This window comes from Apus apus, chromosome 8 (assembly GCF_020740795.1).
Source record: "Apus apus isolate bApuApu2 chromosome 8, bApuApu2.pri.cur, whole genome shotgun sequence".
NCBI classification, from domain to species: domain Eukaryota; kingdom Metazoa; phylum Chordata; class Aves; order Apodiformes; family Apodidae; genus Apus; species Apus apus.
Genome location: NC_067289.1, coordinates 2,604,589 through 2,632,198, shown reverse-complemented (window position 1 = coordinate 2,632,198; position 27,610 = coordinate 2,604,589). Strand labels below are relative to the sequence as shown.

The 27,610-nt window shown below is 59.4% G+C and overlaps 3 protein-coding genes across 4 annotated transcripts; 2 read left to right on the top strand and 1 right to left on the bottom strand.

Annotated features, from left to right (window-relative positions):
* The first annotated feature begins 1,416 nt into the window (after nt 1-1,416).
* CFAP410 (cilia and flagella associated protein 410) lies at nt 1,417-8,253 on the top strand. Of its 2 annotated transcripts, none has more exons than XM_051626011.1 (7): nt 1,417-1,498; nt 1,887-1,905; nt 2,930-2,976; nt 3,708-3,937; nt 4,582-4,753; nt 5,383-5,476; nt 7,146-8,253. In XM_051626011.1, exons 1-7 carry the CDS (start codon nt 1,452-1,454, stop codon nt 7,269-7,271), a joined length of 735 nt encoding a protein of 244 aa, XP_051481971.1. In that variant the 5' UTR covers nt 1,417-1,451; the 3' UTR covers nt 7,272-8,253. The 2 variants fall into 2 exon arrangements, with proteins under 2 accessions (XP_051481971.1, XP_051481970.1); XM_051626010.1 differs by lacking the exon at nt 1,417-1,498 and adding an exon at nt 1,603-1,690.
* Nucleotides 8,254-12,097: 3,844 nt separating this feature from the next.
* PFKL (phosphofructokinase, liver type) lies at nt 12,098-18,723 on the bottom strand. Its single transcript, XM_051625921.1, has 22 exons — nt 18,619-18,723; nt 17,993-18,066; nt 17,808-17,885; nt 17,502-17,691; nt 17,103-17,268; nt 16,967-17,011; nt 16,778-16,886; nt 16,391-16,486; nt 16,199-16,291; nt 15,835-15,960; nt 15,662-15,726; nt 15,435-15,498; nt 15,199-15,345; nt 15,020-15,090; nt 14,796-14,883; nt 14,503-14,655; nt 14,120-14,284; nt 13,916-13,977; nt 13,439-13,550; nt 13,255-13,354; nt 13,027-13,132; nt 12,098-12,922 (listed from the first exon to the last, which is right to left on the bottom strand). The coding sequence occupies exons 1-22, from the start codon at nt 18,701-18,703 to the stop codon at nt 12,775-12,777; spliced, it is 2,343 nt and encodes a 780-aa protein (XP_051481881.1). The 5' UTR covers nt 18,704-18,723; the 3' UTR covers nt 12,098-12,774.
* A 656-nt stretch (nt 18,724-19,379) lies between these two features.
* PROCR (protein C receptor) lies at nt 19,380-21,110 on the top strand. The gene is made up of 4 exons (XM_051626036.1): nt 19,380-19,470; nt 19,593-19,829; nt 20,556-20,822; nt 20,913-21,110. The coding sequence occupies exons 1-4, from the start codon at nt 19,416-19,418 to the stop codon at nt 21,023-21,025; spliced, it is 672 nt and encodes a 223-aa protein (XP_051481996.1). The 5' UTR covers nt 19,380-19,415; the 3' UTR covers nt 21,026-21,110.
* Nucleotides 21,111-27,610: the final 6,500 nt, after the last annotated feature.

Here is a 27,610-nt window from a genome sequence, read left to right as displayed (position 1 = left end):
ATGATTACGAAATCTCCCTGTGGCATCTAGAGAAGACTCCTTAATCTACTTAGGGACAGGCTGAGCTGACAGGGCAGTAAAGCATGTCTGGGGCTGGAATGGAGCAGCTGGGCAGTTGGAGCTGGGCTTGGCTGTTTCCATACCCCACTGGAAGTGAAAACAGCCTGGGATTTGGAAAACCAAAGTGCAGCAGGCCTGCGCTCAGTGCTGTTCCTCCTGAGATGCTGAGGGCTTGGATCCTTCAGACACAAAGTGGCCAAATCCCGTGTTTCAGTAGCCACCTCACACCAGCTGGCCTGTGAACAGCTGCGTGCGGAAGAGTCAAGAACTCAACAAATCACTCTGGTTGCCTCTCAGTGCTCTGTATATCCAGCTCTAAAAACCTCAGAAACACCCGTGCTCTGGCCTCCCAGCCCAAGGTCCCAGCTAACTGCCCACGGGTCTGACGGTCGAGAGGCAGAAAGAAGGAAATGCAGAGGGATGATCTACCTCACACACTTATCCCACGTTTTTCCTGAAAAGCACATGCCCATCAATCCCAACAAATGCATCTCTTGGCCCTTGGCTTATCTAGAAGCATGGGAACAAGGAAGGCCAGGAGCTCGGTGCCCATTATGGAGCCACCACCACAGCTGAGAAGTCCATTCCAATGCACCAAAACACCAGCATCAACAAATAAGCAACTGCCAGCAGGTGGTTCTGCTGCAGAGTAAGACAGAATCATCAGGGAACTGCACTCACCCCTTATTTTGGACCATAAATCTTTGCTAGCCACACGGTTTCTCCAGGCCCTGGTTGTTCAATCATGCATGTTGAGGCCCCCAGGATACAAAATGGAGGCAGATCATGGTGATTTTACCCCAAAAATATGATGAAGGAGGAGCCTGGTGTCTGTGCAGTCAGCAGTGCTACCTCTATTTCTAGATATTAGTATAGAAGATGGTGTAGGAAAATGTATATACATGCACACTGCATGTAGATATAGGGGTAGACACTCACAAAGTTAGATATTGGTATCTACCCATAAAGGTGTAATTATATGCATGAAACATCCTCTAATAAGATGTAAGAGTTGGGGTGTTCAGCCAGAAGAGAAGGCTCCAGGGAGACCTTAGAGCACCTTCCAGTGCCTGAAGGGGCTCCAGGAAAGCTGGGGAGGGGCTTGGGACAAGGGCAGGGAGGGAGAGGACAAGGGGGGATGGATGAAAACTGGGAGAGATTGAGGTGAGACATGAGGAGGGAATTCTGGAGTGTGAGGGTGGTGAGAGCCTGGCCCAGGTTGCCCAGGGAAGCTGTGGCTGCCCCATCCCTGGCAGTGTTGAAGGGCAGGTTGGATGGGGCTTGGAGCAGCCTGGGCTGGTGGGAGGTGTCCCTGCCCATGCAGGGGGTTGGATCTGGGTGATCTTGAAGCTCCCTCCCAACTCCAGACGTTCAGTGATTCTGTAGCGCGAATGAGCCGCGTTTACACAGAAATACCAAGCAGCGGGGGAGCTACGGGGTAAGCAACAGAAGGAAAGGAAAGCTGCGGGGCTGGCAGAGCAGCCGTCACGCTCGGCTTCCCGGGCTCGTCCCGCCCCGCCCGGGAGGAGCCTGCGCGGCTCCGGGGCCCGGCCATGAGGCTGAGCCGGGCGGCCGTGCTGGCCAGGGCCAAGGCGGCCGGGCTGGACGGTGTCCGGCGCCTCAACTGCTGGTGGGCAGCGGGGGAACGGGGAGGGAGGCGGGGCGGGCAGGACGCGCGTGGGGGAGACACGGGTGGAAGAAGGAGGGAGGCCCCGTGGTGCGGGCGGGGCGGGGTGAGGGTGGGGGTGGGGGGCGTGGGGCTTGGCTGAGCCCTTGCTTGTGCTCTTGGTGACATCCCCTTTCCTTGCTGTCTCTCCTTCCCGCAGGGGCAGCCGCCTGACGGATGTAAGTAGCGGCCGGGCTTGCGCACACACACACACACACACACACAGACACACACAGACACACACAGACACAGACACAGACACACACAGACACACACAGACACACACGCAGAGACACACACACACACGCAGAGACACACACACACAGGCAGAGACACACACACACAGGCAGAGACACACACACACAGGCAGAGACACACACAGGCAGAGACACACACAGACACGCACACACAGACACGCACACACAGACACGCACACACAGACACGCACACACAGACACGCAGACACACACACGCAGACACACACACGCAGACACACACACGCAGACACGCAGACACGCAGACACGCAGACACGCAGACACGCACACGCAGACACGCACACGCAGACACGCACACGCAGACACGCACACGCAGACACGCACACGCAGACACGCACACGCAGACACACAGACAGACACAGCGGAGGTGGCAGCCGGGAGGGGATCGATGGGGCCCCGCGGGAAGCAGGCACAGGCCCGGGTTGGAGCTGGCTGGCAGCCGGTGAGCTGCAGAGCCTCTCAGAATGGATTTGCATCCCATCAATCAAAAAAAACCAAAACAAAACAGAGATAAAAACGAGGTTGCTCGGAAAATTCCTCTCCCAGACCCCCAGAGAGCCAGGGCCCCGAGGCCTGCCTCGTGTCTTGGGGAGTTGGGATGACGCAGCCTCCTTAGGAGAGGGGCTGTCTGGGCTTGGGAGGGATCCCTTCTTGCCTGCAGTGGCTGGAAAAGCACCTCAGAGAGTGCCAAGTTGCTGGAGCAGAAGAGCAACGTGCTGCTGGCTGGTGCCTGTGCTTGCTCTCCAGGGCAGAGAGGGCAGAGGAGCTGCTGGCTCTGTGCTGCCTGGGGCAGCAAAGCTCCCGGGTGGTGTTAAGCTGGGGTTAGGCCGAAGCAAACCTGAATTCCTTGTTTTTTTCCTTGTTTGTTGTTCTAATTTCCTTTTCCTGCGAGTGCCAACCGGGTGTTTTCCGTCTCTTCCCGCCCAGATATCGATATGCCGGGATTTGCCCAACATCGAGGTGATCACGTTCAGGTGAACGTCAGGCTGCTGGCCTGGGAGAGGGCAGGGGGAATTCATTGCTGTGCTTTGGCCCATGTTTTCTTACCCTCCTCCTGGGGTGGTGTGTCTGAGCTGCCTGGCTCCTCTCGCCTGGTTTCCTAAGCAGCAGAGATGCAGAAATGATGAGTCTTCTGCACCTCTCCTGCTCGAGGAAATGATCCTGGTTTCAAGAAGTGTTAAAAACCTCGTAGGATTGTTGTTCCCCAAGTCCTGTTCCGTAGTTCAGGTGGGATCTCCTGGGGCTCTGTATGGTGCCAGTTTGCTTCTGTGGTGAAGTGTTTCATGGATCTCACAGAGCTTTTAATTTCCTTCAACCTCCCCCCAACACACCCATCCTTCACCTGTCCTGGGGATTCCATGGAGCCAGTACTGTCCCAGCTTTTGAGCTTGAAAATATTGGCTCTCCTTCAGTGAGCCTGAGGAGCTGCTGCAGAAGAGGGTGCAAGTGTTTGGAGGGGGGGGAAGCAAAGGCTGCTTTTAAAATTCTTCGCTTAGAAAGAGGATGTGCTTATTTTTCCTATGCAAAGCCACGGGCCCCTGAACCCCCCTTGCTGTGCCGTGCAGGGGTGAGGCTCCTCAGTGAAGCTGTTGCAGGAAAGGGGGGCTGGAAAGCTGCTGTGCTACAGGGGTTGCTGTGCTCCCACCTGAGCAGCACAGCCAGGGTGGGATGGACTCCCTGCTCCCATCTTACCATCTCTCCCCAGCGTGAACGGCATCTCCGACCTCGAGCCGCTGCGTCAGTGCCTGAACCTGACTGAACTCTATCTGAGGAAGAACAACATTACAAGCCTAAACGAGCTCTTCTACCTCAAAAACCTACCCCAGCTGAGGGTCCTGTGGCTGTCTGAAAATCCCTGCTGTGGGTCGGACCCCCACCGCTACCGGATGACCGTGCTGCGCAACCTGCCCAGCCTGCAGAAGCTTGATAACCAAGGTGGGTGTTTGCAGGGAAACAAACAGCCCTGGGCCATGGGCAGGGTGAGCTGGGAACTGGTGATGTGCTGGTTCCTCTCTTTTAAGGCCTCCTTTGGCTCTTCCTTGAGTCAGGATGAGGTTGAGTGTCCCCTCTGCAAGATCCGCTGCTCCTGAGCTCTTTCCTCCCTTCCCTGCAGAACCAGAGTTTAACACTAGCAGGGCTGGGAGTGCCTCATTATAGCTCAGACAGCACCACTAATTAGTGGGTTTTTAGAGCTCTCTCCTTTGCTGTGGCAAAACAAAGACACTGTAATTGGATCTGTGGTCAGAAAAGAAAAAGGAGGAAAAAAAAGAGAAGCTTTTCCATCCGGTGGTGGTAATAATTTGGTGGCTGTTGGAGCCTTCTCCAGAGACAAAGAGATAACAAAGCGTGTTTGTATCACTCCCTGGTACCTTCCTCGTTTTGAGAGTCTTGGTGACAGCTGCCAGTGTTCTCCTGAGCTGGTCTTACTGCAGGAGGATGAAAGCAAAAGATGCTAAGGACAGTTTTTGGGAGCAAACCCGCGTGTTAAGGCTCTGCAGCAGCAGTACCTGCCCCGCGACAGGTGCTGTCTTCTGGGGCTGTTGGGAGTTCGTTTCAGCAGGGTTTTGGCTTTTTTGCAGCTGTGACAGAAGAAGAACTGTCCCAGGCCCTGGTGGATGGCGAGGAGATCACAGCCCCACCACCCAGGAGGGGGGTGGACAATGGCTGCCCTGGCTCCTCGGAATCCAGTGCTGCTGAGTCCACAGCCGAGACTGAGAGGGAACTGCTGAGCTTCACTCTGGAGGAGACAAAGTGAGGGCTTGTTTGTGAGCTGTTAGGGTTTCTGGGCTGAACTGGCACGTAGCATGAAGGGACCCTGCCAGCCAACCCTGATACTCCGTGGGCCAGGCCTGCAGCTGGTGCAAATTCCTGTTGTTCCAGTTGCCACGGTGGAGCCGCGCTGGTGTAACAGCGCTTGCGGGTCTGGTTCTGGATCTGCAGAACAGGCTCTTCTGTAGGTGGGGACTGACTCCCAAGCCTGTCAGCTGTGTTGTGCAGGCAGAGATGGATCCTCTCTGAAGCCTGAGCTCCAGTCCTCTCCTGCTTAGCTCTGCTTCTGCCACGTGCTTTGGTGCACGTCGGCGCTGTGGCACGTGTTGGTCAAGTGCGGTGTGGCACTGTCTGCAGTCCCAGCAGGCCAGGGGAACCCTCCCACAAGCAGGCACCTTACAGCAACATGCCTGTTCACGTTTTATAGCTATATAAAGATTTCCTTGGGGTGTTGTGGTCTGCAGGCAGTGGTGGTGTGTGAACAGACACGCCTTGAGTCCTTCAGCTAGATGCTTCTTGCATGGTTGCCTGTGATTGGAAGGGATTGGCCTGGCAGAGGAAGGTCCTGCCAGCTGCTCCTGATAACATTTGCTCTTTCTCTCCTTCTCTAGCAAAATTCGAGAGGAGCTGGGTATGAAGCCGGTTCCCAGGGATAAATTTTCCTCCTTTTCACCTCGAGAGACAGACTGTAACCAAAAGGAGAAAGTGAGTATCTTTTAAAGACCAAGTTGCTTTTCAGCGTTGCAGTTCTGGGCCCCACCATTTCAGGAGGTTGCGAAGATCCTTGGGTGCATCCAGAGGAGGGTAGCAAAGCTGGAAGGAACGTCCTGTGAGGAGTGGCTGAAGACTTTGGACTTGCCTGCTAAGGAGAAAAGGAGGCTAAGGGGCAACCTCATGGCTCTTCACAGCTTCCTGAGGAGGGGATGTGGAGAGGGAAGTGCTGAGCTCTTCTCCCTGGGATCCCGGGACAGGACGTGTGGGAAGAGTTCAGGACTGCATCAGGGTTAGACTGGACATTAGGAAGCATTTCTTGCCAAGAGGTTGGTCAAACCCTGGACCAGGCTTCCTGGAGAGGTGGTTGATGCCCCAAGCCTGGCAGTATTTAAGAAACATTTGGAGAACACCTTAATATTACACTTTAACTTTTGGTCAGCCCTGAAGTGGATGGGCAGTTGGACTAGATGATCATTGTAGGTCCCCTCTGTTCTGTGCCACTCTGCCTTTAAGACATGCCATGTAAAGTCTGTCTTCTTGATCTGTCTGCACACAAGCCCATGTCGTGTCCTTCACTTGGGTTGTCCTAAGAACACATGGTAGTGGAGAAGTGACAGAATTGGAGCCATCAGACTGCTGGCCTGGAGGGCAGGAGAATGCTGAGTTCCTCAGACTCCTCCTCCACAGTGTAGCCTCAGGTGAACCTCATGGATCTTGGGAATTGCTGTCTGCTGGACTCAGTACTAGCCCTGCAACAGGCAGGATGACACCTAGGCCACGTTCTGCCTCATTTTGATAGTAGTTGCTTGTGTTCTCTTTTTCTGTTCATGTTTTTCATGCACTGGGGTGTTTTGCTTTGCTGAGGTACAGCAGGCTCTGGCCGTTGGGAGAAGAAGACGATAAACAAGGGGAGGTTCAGGTTTGACACTAGGAAAAGGATTTTCCTTAGAAGGACAGTTATTTAGGAGGGGCTGTGGAATCTCTCCCTGGAGTTTTTCAAGCCGTGGTTTGACAGAGCCATGGTCTGGTGTTGGCCATAGTCCTGCAAGGCTGGGAGGCTGGGTTGGGCACCTTCAAGCTCATGCTTTCACAATCCTACCAGCTCTTCTTATTCCACAGATCAGAGGGTTCCTGTCCTTTCCCATCCTACACACAGTCACGCTGGAGAGAGAGAGAGGGTGGCTGCTTTTGAATGCTCCTTTCCTTCCAGAAGTCAGCTGGGAGGGTGGCCAAGAGCCAGAGGCATGTGGGCAGTCTGTGAGGGACTGGGCGGGCAGGATTGTCCTGCATTCCAGCTGGCCACATGCAGTCCCTGCCCTTGTTTGCCCCAAGGGATTTCTTCATCTGTCCCTGTAGCTGCAGGTGGCTGTTGCATGCTGCTGCCCGTGGTGATGGTGGTGGAGTTGCTAGAAAGAGAAGCTCTTTCAAAATCATGTTCCCCGTGGAAATTTCAGATGCCCCCTCCTTGGAAGTGGTTGGATGGGGCTCTGAGCAACCTGGGCTGGTGGGAGGTGTCCCTGCCCATGCAGGGGTTTTGGATCCAGATGATCTTGAAGGTCCCTTCCAACCCAAACCATTCCATGGTTCTGTGATCAACTCTCCTTTTTTCAGGCTGGCCTTAATATGCTTGTGTAAAGCAGTGTCTGTCTTGTCCCAACAGAACAATGTCCTGAATGCCATCCTGCTTCTCACAAAGGAACTGGACGTGGAGGGTCTGGAGATTGTCCAGCAGACGGTGGGGAGGAGGCTCCAGGCCCTTCAGAAGAAGGAGCTGCAGGAGGAGTGACAGTCCCCACTGCAAACCTCCCTGCAGCCAAAGCCTTGGCCTTTCCCACTGCCCTTCCCTTCTGGAGGAGCTGGGATGGGGTGCTGCTGGCTTCCCCTGGAGCTCCTGTGCACATCACCCTGGGGCTGGCAGCACCTGAGTGGGTGCTCGGGAGCTTTCCTGCTTGTGGAGCAGGCTCCCTTCACAGTCATACCTTGTGTTGCTGGGAGCTGCATGGGAAGCAGCAAAGCCAAAGGGCTGCAGTGAGAGCTGCTGCTGTGCTGTGCGATCAAAGGGGGATGGCAAAGCCTGCTGACCCCTGAAAAGTTCACTGCTCGTTGGTGACTCCCTGTCAGGCTCACCCTCTGCCAGCCTCTGTTGGTGTGTAGCAGCCTCTGAGGGCAGTTCTTACCACAAAGGTTTGTTTTTGTCAAGTCTGTCAGGGAGACGTGGCCTGAGATGGTCACCAAGAACTGTCTGGTGCTGTTTGCAAAGGTCACATTCCTCATTTACCTTCAACTCCTGAATTCTTCTGGTCCTCCTTAGCTCCTGCAACATCAGACTTGGCGACCAGGCAAAGAACTGTCTGGTGCTGTTTGCAAAGGTCACATTCTTCATTTACCTTCAACTCCTGAATTCTCCTGGTCCGCCTTAGCTCCTGCAACATCTGACTTGGCGACCAGGCAGCCCAAAGAAAGGCTGGGTGCAGCCTGGGTGAAACAGGAATTACTCTCTCCCAGATCCTGAATGCTCGGCTGTGCTCTTAACCCCCACATCCCCCTGCAGGCATTAGAGCAGCTTAAGGAAACTTAACATCAAAAAGCCCCTGTGCATTTTGCAGCTGGGAGCACAAAAAAAAAAAAAGCCAAGCATGACTGTCAGGTTTCCACAGGCATCAGGGGGGTGTTTAACTGAAAAAGCTGCATTGACTAAGATTTTACAGAGCTGTTAAATACACATTAAAATGTTGTGACATACCAAATAAAGCCAGTTGTCCCTCTAAGGATGTCTGAGCTGTGGCTGGGGTTCTACAAACAGAACAACTGACTCGGGGCATTGCTCCATTAGATCTGGTTGAGGGCTTGCATTGTCAGGGCAGGAGCAGGGCTGTGGGCCCCAGAGCCTTCCTGCTCTGCTGGCCCCAGGGAATGGCTCTGCTGCTGGGAGATCCTGCATGGGGCTGCCTCTGGGAAGCACTGAGCCCTTTGGGGACCTTCCTGCAGCCACCACTTCAGGGTGAGTGCAGGAAGCCCAAGGGATGGTGAGCAAAGCTTGCGCAGGGGTACAAAGCCTGCCCGGGCAGGATGGTGGCCTTTGGTTTGTAGGACACAAGCCTCTGATGCTGCTTGGCTGTGGCCCCTGGTGCTGTGCAGGGCAGCGTGGCCTTTCCATGTCCCCCCTCTCCCTGTTGGTAGGGGTGTCCCAGCCCCTGTGTGCTGGATCATGCTGCTGGGAAGGAACGTGCCTCGGGAATGGTGACAGCCCTAACGTTGACCTGGGTGGGAGGGGGCACAGTTTGACCCTGTGGCTTGTGTGAAGATTGCTGCTGGCTTTTAACTGCTCAAGTGACCTAGTTCTTGCCTTCTGGATTAAACCCAGCTGCATTTAAATGGCCAGTGTGATTTATCATATCCCAGACTTCCCCTGACAGGCAGGGCCCCGGAGACTTACCCGTCACACCATTTGCATCTTGCCCTGGTGCTGAGGGCAGGTCCTCTCCCAGCCTGGCTCAGCACCCTCCTGGCTGGCAGACATCTCTCCTGTCCTCCTCGGGGAGCAGAGGAGCTGCTGTCTGGGTGCTGCGGGCCCTTCCAGCTCTGCTGGGATCATCAAAGCAAGCAGCAGCGTTTGTCACCGGGGCTGGTTCGAGGTGAGGGGCGGCGAAGGGAGCAAGAACCTCCGTGGCCCGAGGCTTGTTCTGGCGCCGTTCCCTCTGCGCTGGAGAAGTTGGGCTGCTAATCCCGGCCGTTCCCAAGCAGAGCTGCCTACGTGCCCGTGCTCAGCACCCTTGGCTGGTGCCGATGCTCCAGCTGCCGGGCAAGCTGCCCTGGAGGCATCCGACCGCTCCTTGCAGGCTGGCCCCGCAGCACCGGCACAGCCCCGGGGGGGGGGGAGGCTGATTTATCCCTTCCCCGCTCCCTCCCCCCGGGTCCCTGCAGCCTGGCCTCGCGGTGCCAGGCTCCTGGAGTTCTGCTTTACTCTTCCTTCAGGAATGGGAGGCAACCAGGGTTGCCTGGGTGCACCACGTCCCCTCCTGCTCGTCCTGATGGGGCACGGGGTGGTTGCCCCCCCCCCCCCCCTCCCATGGGATCTGGAGGCTGTGCCTGTCCATCGAGCCCCACCAATTCTGCACTCCAGGCTTCTGGTTTGTTTGGTTGGTTTTTTTTTGGGGGAGGGGGGTGTGTGGAAATGAGGTGTTAGGGCTGCAGTGACTCCTGCCCCCCCCGGCACATCCCAGTGTGGGAACACCCCTTCCCCTGAACGCGGCTGCTGGGGGACCCTGCCAGCTGCTCTGGTGCCCTGCTAGTCCCTCCAGCACCCCCCCCAAGTGTCCTACCTGCCCCTGCAATGTCCCTCTTGTCCCCCCAGTGCCCTGCCTGCTGCCACGAGTGCCAGGCTGGAGAAAACACCTGCTGGAGAGGAGCTGAACACCCAGGGCCTGCCAGCTGCACCCGGGCACAAAGCTCCACCTCAGCCACGGGGATTTTTCAGCGTGACTGGTTTTCACCCTGGCCTGCCTCAGTGGGGGTATAAAGCAGCTTTTCCTGCTGGTGGGGAAGGCCAGCAGCTGTCTGCCTGCAAGTGTGGAGCCAGCACAACTCACCTTCCTCCTCTCGGGGCTTGGCAGCCAGGCAGGCAGGTGGGACTGCACTGGGGAGCTCCTGAAAAGCAGCACATGGGACAGTGGAAAAGCCCATTTCCAGGTCTCTGCCTGGAGTCCCCACAGTAGATCCTGGCCTGGGAATAGCAGCAAAGCTGCCTCCCTCAGCAAGGTCTGCTCTTTCTCTGCCCTGGCAGGGAAGTCGGATTAATCATCATCTTCCTCCAGGGACCAGAACAAGTACTGTGGCCAGCTAGGGGAAAAGCATTGAAATCAACGGGGACTTAACACTTCATAGAATCATAGAATCCTAGGGGTTGGAAGGGACCTCGAAAGATCATCTAGTCCAACCCCCCTGCCAGAGCAGGGTCACCCAGAGCACATCACACAGGAACGTGTCCAGGTGGGTTTGGAATGTCTCCAGCCTCTCTGGGCAGCCTGTCCCAGGGCTCTGTCACTCTCACAGGAAAAAAAAAAATTCTGATATTCACCTTGAACCTCCTATGCTCCAATTTCCATCCATTACCTTGTCCTATCACTGGTCATCACTGAAAAAAGCTTAACTCCATCTCCCTGACACTCACCCTTTACGTACTTGTAGACATTGATGAGGTCACCCCTCAGTCTCCTTTTCTCCAAGCTCAAGAGACCCAGCTCCCTCAGCCTTTCCTCATCAGGGAGATGTTCCACTCCCTTAATCATCTTTGTGGCTCTGCCCTGGACTCTCTCAAGCAGTTCCCTGTCCTTCCTGAACTGAGGGCCCCAGAACTGGACACAATACTCCAGATGTGGCCTCACCAATGCAGAATAGAGGGGGAGGAGAACCTCCCTTGACCTACTAACCACCCCCTTTCTAACCCACCCCAGGATCCATTGGCCTTCTTGGCCACAAGGGCACATTGCTGGCTCATGGTCATCCTCCTGTCCACCAGGACCCCCAGGTCCCTCTCTCCTACCCTGCTCTCCAGCAGCTCAGCCCCCAACCTGTACTGGTGCATGGGGTTGTTCTTCCCCAAATGCAAAACTCTGCACTTGCCCTTGTTGAACTTCATCAGGTTTCTCCCTGCCCAAGTCTCCAGCCTGTCTAAGTCTCTCTGAATGGCAGCACAGCCTTCTGGTGTGTCAGCCACTCCTCCCAGCTTGGTGTCATCAGCGAACTTGCTGAGGGTACATTCTGTACCCTCATCCAGGTCGTTGGTGAAGATATTGAACAGCACCTGTCCCAGCACTGACCCCTGAGGGACTCCACTGGTCACAGACCTCCCACTAGATTCTGTCCCACTGACCACAACTCTCTGACTTCTTCCCTTCAACCAGTTCTTGATCCACCTCACTGCCTGATCACCAAACCCATACTTGATCAACTTATCTACAAGGATGCTGTGGGAGATGGTGTCAAATGCTCTACTGAAACAGAGATAAACCACATCTACCGCTCTGCCATCATCTATCCACCTAGTAATCTCCTCATAGAAGGCTATGAGGTTAGTCAAACATGACTCGGGGACAACTTCACAGGGAGGCAAAAATGACTGTGTCTGACCCAAAAGGCTGCGATGCGTCCTGGTGCTGGCCGTGTCCCAGAGGCTGGAGCTGTCAGCCAAAAGCCCCAGGAGGAAAGTGGCCTGGGAACAGGGGGCTCCTCAGAGCCATCTGGCACGGGCCAAGCGCAGCCCTGAGAAACTGCACTGGGGACCAAACACGTCACCCCCATAAATCTCTGCTGCGCTTCCTTCCGAGGTGGGAACCGCAACCAGGGAGAAGCAGTTTTTCCCTGGGATTGCGAAGTCAGGCCGCAGAGGGATGCTGACCTTGCACCCGCCGGGGCCTGGCCGGAGAGAAGCAGCCCATGGTCCCACTCTCCCAGGCTTTGAGGACACATGAAGCAGGGAAACAACTTGGCCTGGTGTTAACCCAGCCCTGGCAGAGCGCCTGGCTTTGCTCAGCCCCATCCTAACCCCGGCTCTGCCCCACGTCCCTCCCCGCGGGGACTCCCCACGCAATGACCACTCTCCCATGAGGCAGGTTTGGCTCCAGCAGGTTTTATCTCTAGAGGAGGACAAGATCTGGGGGTAGGGGGGGCGTCACAGAACAAGGGTGGTGGTGATGATGGGCACAGCCCCACCAGCAGCACCCAGGGTGACACGGTGACGGCCAAGCATCATGCAAGGTGGCTGGGGACAAGGGGCTTGCCAGGCCCGGTGCTCTGCACTCAACCCTCCTGACACCCCACCGGGCAAACACCACGGGAGGATGGAGCTTTCCCAGGGCTCCTGGGGCAGCCAAAATCCCTCAGGACCAAGCCCTACCCGCTTGGAGATGGCTCCTCATCCTCCTCAGCTCCCCGTCCCGCACGCAGGGCAGGCGACTAGAAGCAGATGGTCAAGCTGCTAGACAAAGAATCCAGGTACCCCACCCTTAAATAACAGGAAGAAACTACGAAGGGACGATGAGGGGTCTGGGCTGCGCAGCCGGGCTCCAGAAGTATCTCTTCTCTACGCCTGCACAGGGACCAGACCCTGGAGCAGCAATTCTGGGCAGGGCTGTGCTGTTTTGGGAGCCTGGGCCAGGCTCTGCCTGCTTGAAGGGGCCAGTGGCGAAACTACGGGGCTACTGAGAACGGGGGGGGGACCCGGTGCTCCCCGAGCAGCACGTGGGGATGGAGAGGACACGGAGGGGGAGCTACGGCTTGGGCTGGTGGGACTAGAAGCCCTTCTCGATGCTGAGGGTGCGGCGGGTGACGTGCTCCATCTTCCCCGAGATGTACTCGGTCAGGCTGATCTGGTAGTTGGCCAGCATCTTCAGCATCAGCCGCAGGTTCAGCCACCACTGCTCCTGGGGCAGCCTGTGCCTGTGCAGCGAGGGGAAAGGGACACACACAGAGCTCTAGAGCAGCCTGAGGGACAAGGAAGGTCCCTCTGGGATCTGGCCAACTGCTGGGGCACAGGGGCTTACTCGAAATCAGTGACTTTCTTGAGCTCCGTCACGGGGCTGAAGGCCACCACCTTCTTCCTGAGCCCGATCACGCAGGCAGAGTCTCCCGAGTTGGCAAAGACACGCCCTGGGAAGGGGACGCTGCTGACTGTGGCCACCTCACCGGGGCTTGAAGGGCTGAGCCCAGGGCAGCAGGTGCTCCCCCAGCCTCCCCCCAGCCCACCAGGGGACCCCCGGGTCTCAGCTCACCCTTGCGGTAGGCGACCTGCAGCTTCTCCGACATCCACAGCACCGCCTTCACTCCCAGCTTCGTCCCGTAGTTGCGGTCAAAGGGGGTCGGGGCTCCCCCCTTGGGGACAAGGAAAGGGTGCTGCTGTCAAACTCGCCCAGCTCTTGGGGACAGGGGTGGCCCACCTGGCCCTGTCCCCTGTACCTGCTGGAGGTGGCCCAGGACGTTAATCCTGCAGTCGAAGATGCCTTTGCCCTCGGAGGAATAGAGGTTGTAGAGGAACTCGGTGGTGTAGTGTTCGTGGCACTTCTCGTTGCTGGGGGGAGCAGAGGGAAGGGATCAGGGGCTGCTCCTTCACGTGGCATCTTGCCAGGGCTCCCTCCGTGCTCCCCTCAACACCTTTGTTTTTTTTTTTTTTACTTTTTGCTGTTTTGTTCTCCCTGAGGCCCAGAGGAACCCAGCCCATCTCCCCAGCAGAGCCCTGGGACCAGGGTGGGGATGGCAGTGGAAGCAGCCAGCTCAGGACTGTCCCCCCCCTCAGCCAAGCAGGACACCGTGCTCCCAAAGCCCCGCTCCACATGGGAACCCCTCTCCAAGCTGCAGGAAGGGCTCAGCTCCAGCCTCTCTCCCTGCCAGCAGGCTGGGTTTTTCAGGAAGCATTCCCAGGGACCCCCAGCTCACCGCAGGACCAGCCCTCTCTGGATATCCGTCTTCATTTTATCCGTCAAATGCTCCACGTTGGCCTGCAAGATGAGCACCAGGATGCCAGCAGCCATCCCAGGTCCCTCTGCTCCTCTTGTTGGGACACTTAACGTTGACCCATGGTCCTTCAAACCCTCTTTTCCCAGCTTCCCCTTCTTATTTTCCCCAAGCCATGCTGCTCACCTTCAGGTCGTGGATGGTGAAGGGATCTTCGTAGACGTAGGCGGCGTCGGCGCCCACCGCGATGCCGGTGACGGTCGACAGGTACCCACAGTAGCCCCCCATGGTCTCCACGATGAAGACCCGGCGCTTGGTGCCCGAGGCCGACTGCTTGATGCGGTCACAGCTCTGTGCCAGGAGAAGGGGGAAGTCACACCAGGAGAAGTGGGGAAGTCACACCAGGAGAAGTGGGGAAGTCACACCAGGAGAAGGGGGGAAATCACACCAGGAGAACCCAGCTTTGCTGCCTGGGGTGCTGGTTCGTTCCCAAACAGCAATGATGATGATGATGATGCTGGGACCTGTGGGGATGGCACCCACCAGCTACCCCCTGCCCTGTCCCTCACCTCCATGGCTGCGTTGACGGCCGTGTCCGAGCCCAGGCTGAAGTCAGTCCCGGGCACGTTGTTGCTGATGGTGGCAGGGATGACACACATGATGATGCAGAGCTCCTCGTACTGCCCACGGGCCTCCACCAGCTGCAGCACCCCCTCGTACGCCTGCAAGCAGCCCAGGGCTGGGGAGATGCCAACCCTGACCCCGGATCCGCATCCCAAAAGGGATGGCCCGGGGTGCCTGGGGTGTTGACAGCCCCCTCCCCGTGGCCCCCACCAAGACAGGGCTGAGGGTTCCCCCGCACCTCGAACCCCCCGATGACCAGCAGCGCCTGAATGTTGAACTTCCGCACATTCTCCACGATCTTTTCCATGCAGGTCTTGGGCAGCGTCCTAGGGCGGGAGAAGGGGAGAAGAGACCTTGAGGTGAGGACGGGTGGTCCCCACAATCCCTTCGGGACAGCAGCATCCCCTTGGCTCCATCCCTTCACCCTCCTCCACCCTGGGGGTGGGGGGAGCCCATCCTTACCGCTTGGTCCCCAGCATGGACCCACCGCGTCCCAGCCAGCCCGCCACGTCGTGCCAGCCCACCTCACGGATCTGCAAGCAGCAGTTCACTCGGTTTCAGGCTGGGGGAACCCCCTCCGAGCCCAAACCTATCCCCTCCCAGGGGGAACCTGCAGCACCCAGGCTCACTGTGCCCCTTACCTGCCCCTTGGACAAGCCCTCGAAGCCGTCGCTCACCACGTAGACGGTGTGTCCCTGGCAGATGCCGATGCGCACGGCCGACCTGACGGCAGCGTTCATGCCGGCGGCGGGGGCACCCACGTTCAGGATGGCCAGACTGAAGGGGCTCTGCGGGGCCAAGGAAGGGGGACAGCACATCCCTGCGTGTCCCCGAAGCGGGGAGGGTGTTCCCCTGCCGCTCCCCCATCCCTCCTCACCTTCTCCTGCGCCGGTTTCTGGTGAGCCAGCAGCTTGTAGATGTTCCAGTTGTTCTCGAAGCTCCTGCAAGGATGAGGTGGTGTGGTGTGGGGGTGTGCTTGGACCCCGGGATGTGGTGGGGGGTGGACCCTTCCTGGCTGCAGGAGCCACTCTTTTCCTCCATCCCAGCACATCCTTTTGCCAGCCCCACAGGGAGGTCTCCCCCATCCCATTCCCTGCTCCTCACCTCCCGCGGAGCTGGATGGCCTCCTCAAACCTCTTCTCATCCATGGCCTTCTGCACGTCCTTTGTCTTGGGCAGGGAGAGACACAGCACCGTGACACCCAGGTTTGTGGGGAGGGCAGTGGGACCCCCTCCCCACCCAGCAGGCTGGTGTGCCTGATCCTCCCCAGTACTCACCACCTGGACACACTCCATGAGGGGCAGCCGCACCGACTGGTTCCCCGAGAGGCTGACCACGCAGGCAGGGGTGTCTGGCGTGGCCTCCAGCAGGGCCATCACCGCCTCCATCCCCATCTTGCTGCTCTGCAAAGGGGCACCCACCCGGGTGAGACTGGGGCCACACGTGCCCTCCGGGCTGGGCGATCCCACGGATGGGAAGGGGATGCTTCCCACCGGCTCAGAAACCGACCGATTTACAGCCAGAGAGCTGCTGGTTTGATTTTAAAACCCTCGAAATTGACCACAGGCAGAGGGAAGGTGTCCCAGCTGCCTGCTCCTTTCCCCAGGGTGACCCGTGCCCCCCTCATCAACCAGGACCTACCAGCACACGGTCAAAAGCTGACGGGGTCCCTCCGCGCTGCACGTGGCCGAGGACGGTGACCCGCGTGTCGAAGCCCAAGCGTTTCACCACCAGCTGCGGGGCCGAGAAGGGCGTCACAGAAGGGTGTCACGCTGGGCGACCCACTGAGGACCCACCGTGGGTGCCCCAGCGAGGGCTGGAGGGAGCTCTCACCTCCTTGACGTAGTTGGAGGAGATGGGTTTGCCGCTGCGGTCGATGGCGCCCTCGGCGATGATGATGATGTTGAGCCGGGACCCTCTGCTGCGCGTCTGGCGCCGGGGTGGGGGGGAAAACAGGTTGCTGTGGCTCTGCTGAAACCCACCAGCAGCCCAGCCCGAGCTGGCCCTTCACCCCCCCACCCAGCCAGGTCCCCGGCGCGCGAGGGCCGGATTTGCGCTCGGCTGAGCGCCCCGGCTCACAGGGACAATGGCAGCAGCTCCCGAAGCTTCGCAGGGGCGCCGGCTGCGGGGCGGGGGGGGGGGGGTCAGCCTGGGTCCCTGCAGGGGCTTCCCGGGGAAGGAAAAAAGGGGGACAGGACCATAGGAACACCACACGCTCACCTCCCCCAGCCTCTCGCACATCATGTCCTCCCAGCCGTCCTCCGGAGGGGACTCGGGGATGAAGAGCCAGTCGGCGCCCGAGGCCAGGCCAGACACCAGCGCCAGGTACCTGGGGACACACGAGGGTGGCAGCACCAGCACCGACCCAGCTCCAGAACGGGGCTTCCCCACCCGAGGCGGGGGGCTTACCCGCAGTGGCGGCCCATCACCTCCAGCACGAAGGTCCGCTGGTGGCTGCAAGGACAGAGGTGGGAGGAGAGGAAGGGGTGGGGTGCGACGTCCCCCCCGGGTGTGGGGAAGGCCGCCTGCCCCCAGCCCCGCTCACCTCTGGGCCGTGGTGGTGATGGCGTCGATCACCTCCATGATGCGGTGCAGGGCCGAGTCGGTGCCGATGGTCATGTCGGTGCCGCAGAAGTCGTTGTCGATGGAGCCCACCAGCCCCACGATGTTCAGGCGGCAGTTCTCCCGTGCCACCTCCTCGCTGATCTGCCCTGCAAGGGGCGAGGGGACACACACACACACACACACATGGCCACCCGTGGGTTATGGTAGGGGTGGGCTCCCACGGATCCCCCTAACACCAGGCTGAGCAGCAGAAAACACCCAGCCTTCCGTAGGGGGGGGGGGTCACCAGGATGGGGTGGACCTCAACGCCTCTGGAACGCGTTCAGCTCTGCCCACCCGAGGGGTTTTGGGGGAGGGGATGAGGGGTTTTTCCACGCACCATCCTGGACCAGCTCCTCCAGCAGCCCAGCCCACTCGGAGCGGAAGATGTCAGCCCCGGTCAGGCTGCCATCCCCACCGATCACGCAGAGGTTGGTGATCCCGTGTTCCACCAGGTTCCGGGCGGCCCGCAGCCGGCCTGCCCGGGTGGTGAAGGCTTTGCAGCGGGCACTGCCGATCACTGTCCCACCCTGGAGGGTAAAAGGGGAGAGGGGACACACACACACACACACGCAGCTGATCGCACAGGGTCGGGGAGGTGGGATTTGGGCACCCCCCCCCCCCCAGCCCCACCGGTGAGCCTCACCAGCTGGATGATGTTGGAGACGCTGAGCCAGTTGGCTTGCTTGATGTTGTCTCCCCCCTCCACCAGCCCTTCGTAGCCCTGTGGAAAAGGGGAGGGAAGGGGTGAGGGGTGCCCTGGCAGGTGTGTGTGTTTGGGGGGGAGCAGTTGCCCCCCGCACGTGACGGGGAGCAAAGGGGTGCCCCGACCTCGTAGATGAGGAAGACCTTGGCTCCCACGTATATCCCCATGCGGGTGACGGCACGGACGGCAGCGTTCATCCCTGGAAAAGGGATCCCCTGTAAACCGGAGGCCCCCCCCAACCCCCCCGAGGGACCCCACACCCTATAGGCAACCGGGTCCTATAGGTGACCCTGAAGTGTCCCCACGCGTGGAGGAGGAGGGGGGGAGGGGGAGCCACGCAGGCAGCACCCGGGTCAAAACTTCAGGCACGGGTGGGAGCTGCAGATGAGCAACCGGCTGCAGAGCGAGAGGGAATAAAAACCGCTGCGTATCCCGAAAGGGGAGGGGACACCGGAGGAGGGGACACCTGGGAAGGGGGGGGGGGGGGGGAGAATGGGGGGACACGACGCAGCAGGGATGAGAAGAGGGGTGTCCTGTGACACCCCCCACCCACCCACGGAAGATGCTCGGGGTGATGGGACCGGGGAAGCACCGCACCCTTCCTCGTGGGGAGCACACGGGAGTGGGGGGGGGGGGGATCCCCGCTCCCACGGGGGGCAGACCCGGACCCCCCCCCCCCCCAAAAAAAAAACCAAAACAGAACAAAACCGCGGGGATGGGGCCGAGCTGATCCCTCCAGCCCCGGGCCCACCTTGCGCGTCGCCGCCGCTGGTGAGGACGGCGATGGCCATCCCGGCCCCCGCCATCCGCAGCCGCTCCAGCTCCGCCGCCGCCATCGCTGCGCCCCGGCCCCGGCAGCGGGCACGGCCCGCGGGGGCGCGCCCGGCCCGGGAGGCCACACCCCCCGCATTAGCATAGAGCGCGGGAGTAATTAGCATAGGCCACACCCCCTTTTATCCTCTGAGGCCACCCCCCCCCCCCCCGCAGATGAACCGCGCGATGCGGGGGGGGCGAGAAGGGGGGGGTCCCTGTGCCCCCCCCCCCCAGGCACAGGTACCGATTTGAGATGTTCAAGGCGTTAATGAGGATCATCACCGAAGGTGTAATTAGTCGAGCAGGCGTGCGGAGCCAGCCCAGCCGAGGGGTTTCTCACCCCCCAGCTGATGGCGGGGGGGGGGGAATTCCCGAGGGGCGCGTCCCCTCCCGGCAAGGGGGATCCCGTTACCCCCGCTGGGCGCTGCTTCCCGCTTCTCATCACCCTTCTCCTGGCCCTGGTCCCCCTCCCGCACTGCCCGTGAGGAGCAGGGATTGGGGGGCCCGGCCCAGCCAAAGGATGGGGAAACTGAGGCAGGCGCTGGCTCCTCGCTCCACGTGTCACCGCCCGGCAGGGAAGGGGTGCGGGTGGCTCGGGTGAAGGAAATGGGCCAGGAAAGACCTGGCCGGACTCCCACTCTCCTCCTCCCGCACGCCCCACCTCCCCGGCCCCGCTTAACTCCCCGCCGGGCCAGCCCCGGGGCCACCATTCCCGTCCCCATCCCTGTCCCCAGGATGCTCCGCTGGCTGCTGCTGTGCGGGGCGCTGGGATGCGGGGCAGAGCGGGCGGGTAAGGCGGGGGCAGGGGGGGCGGCGGTGCTGGGAGAGGCTTGAGGATGGCACAGGGGGGACACACGGTTTGTGTGGGGGGGAGACGGGGCGGTGGGTGATGATGTCCGGCGTCTCTTGCAGCCCCCCTCACCTTCACCATGCTGCAAAGGACCCGCGTTTCCAAGGGCAGTTCCGTCTTCTCGGGGAACGCCAGCCTGGACGGGCAGCTCAGCCACCTCCTGGACGGCTCTAATGTCACCCAAGTGCTGCCGCTGGAGCCCCCCGATGCCTGGGCCAGGAGGCAGCAGGATGTGGCCACCTACCTGAACTACTTCGGCCAGTTGGTGAAGCTCTTCAGCAAGGAGAGGCCCATTAACTGTGAGTGGTAGCCCTGGGAGGGGAGGGGGCATGGGGACGCATGGCTTGGTTTGGGGGACGGGTCCCACCGAGGAAGGGGAGACCTCCCTGCACTGCCCGGGCATGGTGCTGGCTCTTGGGGACAGCTGGGCAGAGGAAGAGGGACACAGCCACCTGCCAGACCTCACGCTGGGCAAGAGGGAGCCCTTCCCGTGGAGCCGGGAGTTTCTTACCCCGGAGTCTGGGAGCTGGGAGGTGCCCAAACTTCTGCTGCCCCTTGGGAAAAGGGCTGGGGGCTGCAGCCCGGGGGGTGGGACGCTGACAACCATGGCTTCGTGTTCCTGCCCTCAGCGGGTGTGTTTTCCCTTTACCCCCAAACCAGCTGTGCCCCCACTTCTGCATCTCTTTGCCGGGCCCCTGGGCAGCACCTCCTCACCTCAGGGGGCTGTGGTGGGAGCCTCACGTCTCCCCCCCCTGTGCCACAGCCTTCCCCGAGAGCCACGAGTAGCTTCTTCTGAGCCCAAAAAAACCCCTCCCAGCTCCGTAAAAACGAGGCTGTGCTGGACAGGGGAAGGGGAAAGGAAGGGGGTGGGGGGGGAAATGAGCCTGGCACTGGGCTGGGGGAAAAGCTGCTGCTGCTGCAGCTCAGCCCAGCAAACCCAAAGCTGTCGGTGGGGCAGGGGGTGCAAAGCTTGGGTGCTGGCAGCCCAAGGGTGGGTGCCTGGACCCCTCTCCCTGTCCCCACAGACACCCAGAGCCTCTGGTGCCACCTGGGCTGCCGCCTCTACCCCAACGGCACGGCCAGCAGCTTCTACGAGGTGACCCTCAACGGGACAGCTTTCCTCAGCTTCCATGTCCCCAGCGCCACCTGGCAGCGGAGCTGGCCCGGCAGGCACGAGGTGGCTGCTTTTGCTGAGGAGCAGCTGATGAAGTACCCCCAGACCACCCAGGATCTCCAGCATTTCCTCAACACCACCTGTGTCAGCATCCTGAGGGCCCAGAGAGCCTGGACGGGTCTGTGCTGGGGGTCTGGGGTGGGGGGGGAACGACACGGGGTGGTGTGGTTGGGGGTCACCCCAGGTGTCACCTCCATCCCTCTTGCAGGAACACGGAGCAGCCGGTCACACACTCCCCTGGTGCTGGGCCTGATCCTGGGGACTGTGGCCCTGCTGGGCATGGCCGTGGGGATCTTCTTGTGCACGGGAGGGAGCTGCTAGCAGAGCCAGCCACTGGCCCGTGTCACCCCCTGGGGGCAGGGGACTGACCCACCACCACCCCGTGGACACAGGGGACAGACCCACCATCACCCCGTGGAGATGGAGGACAGACCCACCATCACCTGTGGACACAAGGGAGAGACCCACCATCACCCCGTGGAGATGGAGGACAGACCCACCATCACCCCATGGACACAGGGGCAGACCCACCATCACCCCGTGGATGCAGGGGACAGACCCACCATCACCCCATGGACACAGGGGACAGACCCACCATCACCCCGTGGATGCAGGGGACAGACCCACCATCACCTGTGGACAGAGGGGACAGACCCACCATCACCCCGTGGAGATGGAGGACAGACCCACCATCACCCCGTGGACACAGGGGACAGACCCACCATCACCCCATGGACACAGGGGCAGACCCACCATCACCCCGTGGATGCAGGGGACAGACCCACCATCACCTGTGGACACAGGGGCAGACCCACCATCACCCCATGGACACAGGGGCAGACCCACCATCACCCCGTGGACAGAGGGGACAGACCCACCATCACCCCATGGACACAGGGCAGACCCACCACCACCCCGTGGACACAGGAGACAGACCCACCATCACCCCATGGATGCAGGGGACAGACCCACCATCACCCTGTGGGGGCAGGGGACAGACCCACCATCACCCCATGGATGCAGGTGATGGACCCACCATCACCCCATGGACGAAGCCCACACCACACAAGGGACACATCCCCCCAGCACCACAGACTTTGCTCCCCAAGGACACCAGTGGCTTCCCTGCTTGGTCCCAGCTGGGTTGACCCCCCCAGCAGCAGCCCCCTGCCCTGGGGAAGGTCCCCACGCTGGGCTGGCACTGAGATTTCCTGCAGGATTCTGCTGGGCGTGGATGGAAAAAAACCAGGGCAGAAGTGTTGGGGTGGGCAGTGGGAAGAGAAACAGCCAAGAAAGGGTTAAAAGGATGAGACCCTCATTTATCCCTGTTCCAGGGGGGAGGAGGATGTCACGCCAGGTCACACAATAAAACCACCCATCAGCTCTCCACGTTTGGTTGCTCTCATTTCCACCAGCACTGACGTGGGGCTGGAGGTCCAGCGCTGGGACACGCACACACACACACACAGTTCCTGCTGCTGGGTGGGCTCCTGGGGGTCCCAGCAGCTCCCTGGGCCATGCACTGAGTTTTGCAAGGCCTCTGGAGAGAGGCTGGTGGGGTTTGCACCCCCTGAGCCCCTCATCTGCCTGAGGTTTGACTCCACGCCAGGGTTTTCCCAATGGCCAGGAGGCCACGCTTCCTTTCCTCCCCATTCCCAAGGCTGAGGGGACAGCCAGTTGCTGTGGGACAGGTTTTCTGAGCCACTCACCGTGTCCCCCACTGTCCCCTAAGGATGCTGCCCAAAGGGGACACCGGGTGAGGGGCAGGGAGATGCCCTGGGGACCCCAAGGCAAGAAACTGCCCCCCCAGGAGCAGCTGAAGAAAGGCAGAGCTGCTTTTCTAGTCCTGCCCAGCAGCTTTCATCTCTTCCCTTTCCTGCAGCCCAGATCTGAGCTAAAACCTGCCCTTTGCCTGGTCAGACCTTGCTGCTAGCCAGAATAAATTCCTGGCTCCCTTTCCTTTTTGCCCACAGCAGGACAACCCTCTTCTCTGCACTGCCCCGAGGGCAGGAAGGATTGGGGATGAGCCAGGAGCTGGTTTGGGCTTCCAAAAGAGGGGAGAGCAGAGGAGCAAGGAGCTTTCCTGGCTTAACTTCCAGCTCATTCCTTCCCAAATCCCCTCTTGTGCAGCTCAAAGTGAGCAAGAAAGGGTGGGCAGAAGCGAGATGGGAAGAGCTGCAGGACAGAAAGGGGATGGGAAGATGACACAGTGGCTGTCCGTGAGGAGGGATGGAGGAGGAGAAGGTCTCCAAAGACCACGTCTCATCACCTTGGCTGCTGGCCACCCCCCGGGGCAGGGACCAGGGGCCTCCCCACCCTTCAGGGGGCTCTGCTGGGAAAGGGAAATGGCAGCCAAGAGGCTGGAGGATCCAAAATGATGAGGCTGAAGCACGTGAAGGTCACTGCTGGGCTGCTTGGCGGGAGCTCTGCTGTGGGCTGAGCACTCCATGTCCCCAGCACGGGCGCCAGGGGGACCTGGGGCTCATGCTGAAGGTCAAACATGGTAGATTTTTCTCCCCTCAAAGAGACAGAACCTCTTGTAGGCAGCTTCCAAGCAGGAGACATGGCTGTGTTCCCAGCTGTGGTTTGGTTTGGGAGTGGGGCATCTCTGCTGCCAGCACCTGGAGGAAGAAGTTGCACCCTGGTCCCACCAGCCCCCTGTTTCTCCAAGTCCCCTGGGGCTGCAGCTCCTGCTCCTCTGCAGGGGTGATGCCCTGAGGTGGGAAGATGCTGTTGGACACGGGCTGGCATCAAGGGTGGATCCAGGAGAGACCCAGGCTGGAGAAACTGGGGATGTCTGGAACAACAAAGCTTGTTTGGCTTTTTGCTTCTGATGAGCATCATCTTTTTTGGACAGATGAGGAAGTCTCTGCTTTGAACGTGTTGGTCACGGGAGGAGAACCCACTTGGCTGCTGGTCTCCTGAGTCTCCACCAGTCATCCCAAAGGGATGGGGCAGTGCCCAGCAGTGGGAATTTCCCCCCCTACCCCCAACCACAGCATTCTGAGGAACAGCCTCATGCCAAACTACACCCAAAGCTGCCACTGCCCTGTCCCACGGGGTGACCAGCACTCACACCCAACGTGGCCAAGAGCCAAGGAGTCAGGGCAGTAGCATCCAGTCCTCACTCCAGCTCCAGAATTTCCCCTTCCTCATCCCCAAACCCCTCAGCTACCTCCTTGTGGGGCCACCACCACCTGTCCTGGAGCAGCAGCAGCCTGGGGACACCGAGTGCCCCAGTGCAGAAGTTCCCTCCCCACCCCTGCTCCAACCTGCACCATTTCTCCAGCACCTGGGAGCCACATCCATGGCCAACCCTCCTCCAGCTCTGGCTGTTCTTCCACCCTTGATGCCAGCCTGGGACAGGCCCCAACACGTCGCTGACTATCCTGTCAACCCAGCGTTGGGTGTAATTTGCTCCTTATTTTTCGTTTGGTGGTGGGTTTTTTTTTTAGGGTGAAGCCTCACGCAGCCCCTTGGGGGCTTTCACCAGCACCCCCTTATGAAAATTCCATCCTGGTTGGCTGCAGTGGTCACCACATGAGGCTTTGCTCTCCCTGCGTGGTTTCCATCCCTCAGCTCTGCTATCACTGGCCTGGATAAGGGTGGAGATAAGACACCCACCCTTGAACCTTGTTCCAGTGAGTAATACAATTCCAACATGCCAGGAAGCAGCTTCCCCCTTCACCCAGGGGTGCTTCAGACAGGGTGGGCAGGTCCCTGCCTGACAGGGACACACAGTCCCCCTCAGATGCCTCTTGGACATCAGTTCCTGCTGCAGGATTGGTGTCCCTGGCCGTGTCCTTCAAGAACCTTCAGCTCCCACAGCCTCCTTGGCTCCAAGCCCCAGCTGTGCTGCCCTGCCCTGCCCATCCCGGGGGGCAAAGGGCTGGTTGGCTCCAGGAGCTGCCCAGAAACATCTCCTGGGCCTGCTGGGGTGCGGGGAAGGAAATAAAAGCAACCCACCAGTTGGAAAAACACTCGGGCTGATAGCATCAGTACTTAGCATGGAAGTGGGTAGCAGCAGGTTTGGATCTCTGGGGACAGGAAGAAGGGGTTAGCCTTGTAAACACAGCCCTTACACATACACATCCCTGCTGCTCTGGACTAAACAAGCCTCCATCCCTTGGAATTTCCCCCAGAGGTCCCAGATGTTCTCAATTCTTGGCCTGGGCAGTTTTCAAACATCCTTTTGAAGCCAGAGGTTGTGTTGGGCAAGGGGAGCAGCAAGACCCGCAGCCTCCAGCTCCCCCCCCTCCCTGGGCAAGGGGTGCTTTTTGTGTCAGGGTGGAGGCTGTTGGGAGATCTGCTTTCCAGCACCTTCCTGCTCCCAGGCGGCTCCCTGGGAATATTTCAGGGCAGAGGGAAGGGCTGTGAAATATTTCAGGGCAGAGGAAAGGGCCGTGCTGGCTCATCCCACCTCCCAGGGCTTCACGGGTGCCCAGGACCCATCACTGCCCTCTTCCCTTTCCTCTCACCTCCCAGGTCAGCCCCAGTCTGGATGGAGCCAGAGGAAATGGGAGGAAAGAGCTGGCTGTGGGTCACAGGGAACACCCAGCAGGGCCCTGGGGGTGCAGGGAGGCTCCTGGGCAGCAGGACGTCACCAGTCCCACCACAGCTCCCACCCTGTCCCCTCCCTGGGGACAGCTGCAGCTCAGCCTGGCTCCACCACTCCTTGTCCTCCCAGTGCCACGGAAGCAGAGGTGGGGACTCCTACCTGGAAATGCCATCAAGGACTCCAGCAAGGAACTGTCACTTCCCCTTCCTTTCCCAGCCAGAGCCCCCCCATGGCCTCCAGACCATGTATTTGGGAACATCACTAATGTGTGTTTCAGAGCAATTTTCTCCTGGCACTGGTCACGTCTCCCCTCCTGTCCCTCCAAAGAGGTTAGATACAGATAAGTACTTTAAAATAACAAGCTCTTCAGAAAAATAACCACCAAACAGCCAAAGCAACAATCCTGCCTGCACTGCATCCTCAGAGGAGCTTCCAGGGAGAGGAAATGCCTGTTTGGGAACACTCATGGAATCCCAGACTGGTTTGGGTTGGGAGGGACCTTCAAGATCATCCAGATCCAACCCCCTGCATGGGCAGGGACACCTCCCACCAGCCCAGGCTGCTCCAAGCCCCATCCAACCTGCCCTTCAACACTGCCAGGGATGGGGCAGCCACAGCTTCCCTGGGCAACCTGGGCCAGGGTCTCACCACCCCATCTGGACTCTGGGAGGGGATGCTCAGTGCAAGCTGTGCCACGTGCTGGGGTGAGGAACAAGCCACCCTCTCTGGCCCAGGCTGCTCCTCAGGACCCATGTACTTAGTGCTGACCTGTGTGCAGCCCCAAAACTCCATTGTGTGGTCTGGGATGGGCCACGTGGCTTTAGGAGCAGTGACCCCATAGAGCAGAGGGACAGGAGAAGTGGACAAGGCTGCTGGGGCAGGGTGCTTGCTGGGGAAGCAGGTCTGACCCCTGCTCTTCCACCCCATCATCTCCCTGCTCTGCAGTCCTCACCCCATCTGCTCCTTCCCCTCTGCTGGGGTGGCAGGGATCCAACGAAAGGGAGCCCTGAAGAAGGTGAGGGGATCTTAAAGCCACCTGTGGCTGGAGGAACCCAACCCCACCACCATCTTAAAGCCACCCTGGAGGAACACACCCAGCTTCTGGAGGTGATCAGAACCATCCACTTCAGAGTGTATCAGGATCCCCCTTGAGCCAAGCAAGGCCCACCTGCTTGGTTCAACATCCCATTCTCCAAACAGCAAGGACTTCTAGGAACGTGTTGCAAGGACAAGAGTGGAACAACAGGCCTTCATCTGAACCATCAACAATCCTTGACCTGTGCCAGAATTTAGGGTGAAAGGGGACCAGGAAATTTGGGCTTTTAAAAATGGAATTTGGGAACAGCAGCATTGCTTGGAAGGGGTTGGAAGTTCAGACTGTGCATGACAGGGTTCCCAGCTCAGAGGTTCACACCTCCAGGGTGCCTGCTTGGTCCTAAACCAAGAGCAGCCAAGGTGAAGATCTAAGGATGCTCCTCAAAGCACTTCCAGGAGATGAAGGAGCCCTGAGCACAATGGCTGCCTCACACCAGCTGAGACAGGGGATGCCAGAGGCACTAAAGAGCTTCCACATTGCCCTGGCCAGGCACCCTGGGGGCCTCAGAGGACAAATAACCCCCACCATCCTAGAAGCAGCACAATTCCCTTCAGGCAAGCAGACCAAAACAAGTGGAGATATTTGGCCCAAGCCCTGGCAAAGGACTTGCTGCTGCCTGTGGAGAAACACAGAAACCCTGGGAGCTTTGAAGGTGGGATCCCAGCTCTGCACACACCCCACAGCAGGGGGGGGGGAAGAGGGAGAAGAAAGGAAGTTGGGTCTTTGGGTAGGATTTGGGGCTTTCTTTCCTGTTTTTCCTGCTGGGGCTCTGCAGCTCTTGCTGTTCCACAGGAGTGCAGACCCACAATGAAAAAGAAACAACCCAACAAAACTCCCCAAGAACCACAGGAAGGAAAAGAATTAAGAGGGAAAGGAAAAGCAGCCATGGGAACAAGGACTCATGCATGAAATAAAAGCACTGCCTGCTGCTCAGGGGGCAGGTAGGAAAAGGTTTAGACCACAGCCAACTTCTCTCCACCACTCCAGAGTTTATTGCTCCAGGAAAGAGCTGGCAGCATTGCTGTGTGCCAGGGGAGCAGGAAGGTGGAAAAGCAAGCATCAAACAGACCCTCCAGGGGCTGAGGGAACAGGAACCAGCTTGGGAACAGGGGGATGGGGAAGAAGAGGTTCTTTGAAAACTGGTTTCTTAAGAGATTGAAGGGGTGGAAGGGTGGGCAGAGCTGCCCACGGACACCTGGGTCATCCAATGGGTAGACACTGGAGTGACTGGGATTAGAGACTTTCTTACAGG